The sequence below is a fragment of the Gadus chalcogrammus genome, chromosome 22 (assembly GCF_026213295.1).
Source record: "Gadus chalcogrammus isolate NIFS_2021 chromosome 22, NIFS_Gcha_1.0, whole genome shotgun sequence".
Lineage (NCBI taxonomy): Eukaryota > Metazoa > Chordata > Actinopteri > Gadiformes > Gadidae > Gadus > Gadus chalcogrammus.
Window position 1 is genome coordinate 1,359,222 of NC_079433.1, and position 2,500 is coordinate 1,361,721.

Below are 2,500 nucleotides of genomic sequence, written 5' to 3' on the forward strand. Positions count from 1 at the left end.
AGCGGTCTACTGTAACAGAGCGGTTGTCTGTCTGAACCCGTCTGTTGACCAGGAGTACGGTCTGCTGTAACAGAGCGATTGTCTGTCTGAACCCGTCTGTCGACCAGGAGTACGGTCTACTGTAACAGAGCGGTTGTCTGTCGACCAGGAGTACGGTCTGCTGTAACAGAGCGGTTGTCTGTCTGAACCCGTCTGTCGACCAGGAGTACGGTCTGCTGTAACAGAGCGGTTGTCTGTCTGAATCCGTCTGTCGACCAGGAGTACGGTCTACTGTAATAGAGCGGTTGTCTGTCGACCAGGAGTACGGTCTGCTGTAACAGAGCGGTTGTCTGTCGACCAGGAGTACGGTCTACTGTAACAGAGCGGTTGTCTGTCTGAATCCGTCTGTCGACCAGGAGTACGGTCTACTGTAACAGAGCGGTTGTCTGTCTGAACCCGTCTGTTGACCAGGAGTACGGTCTACTGTAACAGAGCGGTTGTCTGTCTGAACCCGTCTGTTGACCAGGAGTACGGTCTACTGTAACAGAGCGGTTGTCTGTCGACCAGGAGTACAGTCTGCTGTAACAGAGCGGTTGTCTGTCTGAACCCGTCTGTCGACCAGGAGTACGGTCTGCTGTAACAGAGCGGTTGTCTGTCTGAACCGTCTGTCGACCAGGAGTACGGTCTACTGTAACAGAGCGGTTGTCTGTCGACCAGGAGTACGGTCTGCTGTAACAGAGCGGTTGTCTGTCGACCAGGAGTACGGTCTTCTGTAACAGAGCGGTTGTCTGTCGACCAGGAGTACGGTCTACTGTAACAGAGCGGTTGTCTGTCTGAACCCGTCTGTCGACCAGGAGTACGGTCTACTGTAACAGAGCGGTTGTCTGAATCGGCCGTGTAGTGGATAACAATGAGCCCCGCTATGCATCATGGGACTGTGTGGTAAATGTGTTCAGATGTGTGCTCCTTTGCGGTGCATTGTGGGTATTATAGTGCTGGTCTCTGCCTCCCAGGTAAGGAGCTGGAGCTGCAGCCCGGGGGGTCTCTGGTCCTGACCCACCGGATCAGCCTGCGGCCCCCCAGCGGGCCGGGGGCCTGCGGCTGCCAGGAGGAGCTGGGCCGCGTCCTGGGGCGGCTGGAGGGTCTGGAGAGGGAGGTGTCCGCCCTCAGGGCGGCCTGCAGCGCAGGGGGCGGCTGCTGCTCCTCCTCCACCGAGAGCAAAGGTAACGCTGCACACACGCTGCTAGAGTGACTTCAGAGGAGTGATACTGTACCTATAGGGTGACTTCAGAGGAGTGATACTGTACCTATAGAGTGACTTCAGAGGAGTGATACTGTAACTTTAGAGTGAGTTCAGAGGAGTGATACTGTAACTATAGAGTGACTTCAGAGGAGTGATACTGTACCTTTAGAGTGACTTCAGAGGAGTGATAATGTCACACTAGAGTGAGTTCAGAGGAGTGATACTGTAACTATAGGGTGAGTTCAGAGGAGTGATACTATCACACTAGAGTGAGTTCAGAGGAGTGATACTGTACCTTTAGAGTGACTTCAGATGAGTGATACTATACCTTGAGAGTGAGTTCATAGGAGTGATACCGTACCTTTAGAGTGAGTTCAGAGGAGTGATACTGTAACTTTAGAATGACTTCAGAGGAGTGATACTATCACTTTAGAGTGAGTGATCTTATCTCTTGTGTCCGCTCCCGGGGGGGTCCAGGGGCCGGCTGTTTGGTCCAGCCGGACCCCGGGGCCCCCCGCCTCTGTCCGGGGGGCTGCAGCGACCAGGGCCGCTGTGTGGGCGGAGCCTGCGAGTGTTTCCATGGTTACAGCGGCCCCGACTGCAGCCGCACCCCCTGTCCGGCGGACTGCAGCGACCGCGGGCGCTGCGTGGACGGGGGCTGCGAGTGCGACCCCGGCTACACCGGACCCGACTGCTCGCTGGGCGGTTGCCCTGGCAACTGCAACGGCCGAGGACAGTGTGTGAACGGAGCGTGTGCGTGTAGCACCGGCTTCACGGGGCCGGACTGCTCTGAAGAATCCTGTCCCAGCAACTGCAACGAACGGGGGCAGTGTCTGAACGGAGAGTGTGTCTGCGGTCCAGAATTCACGGGACCCGATTGTTCCGAGAGATCGTGTCCCGATAACTGCCGTGGCCACGGCCAGTGTGTCGAAGGACAGTGTGTGTGTGACCCCGGATTTAAAGGACCCGACTGTTCCGAAAAATCGTGTCCTAGCAATTGCAACGCTAGGGGGCGCTGTCTGAACGGAAAGTGTGTTTGCGATCCCGAATTCACGGGACCAGACTGTTCCAAAAAATCGTGTCCTAGCAACTGCAACAAACGGGGACGGTGTCTGGACGGAAAGTGTGCATGCAATCCTGAATTCACAGGACCCGACTGTTCCGAAAGATCATGTCCCGATAACTGCAATGACCGCGGGCGGTGTGTTAAAGGAGAGTGTGTGTGTGACCCCGGATTTACGGGACTAGACTGTTCCGAAAAATCTTGCCCTAGCAACT

The 2,500-nt window shown here is 55.8% G+C and overlaps 1 protein-coding gene across 1 annotated transcript in view; it reads left to right on the forward strand.

Annotated features, from left to right (window-relative positions):
- LOC130376147 (tenascin-like) overlaps positions 1 to 2,500 on the forward strand; it is a 38,131-nt gene that overhangs the window by 5,600 nt on the left and 30,031 nt on the right. Inside the window, exons 2-3 of the mRNA XM_056583367.1 lie at positions 993 to 1,202; positions 1,700 to 2,500. The exon at positions 1,700 to 2,500 is cut by the window's right edge and continues 669 nt beyond it. Coding sequence (XP_056439342.1) covers positions 993 to 1,202; positions 1,700 to 2,500 — 1,011 coding nt within the window. The remainder of the gene's footprint in view (positions 1 to 992; positions 1,203 to 1,699) is intronic.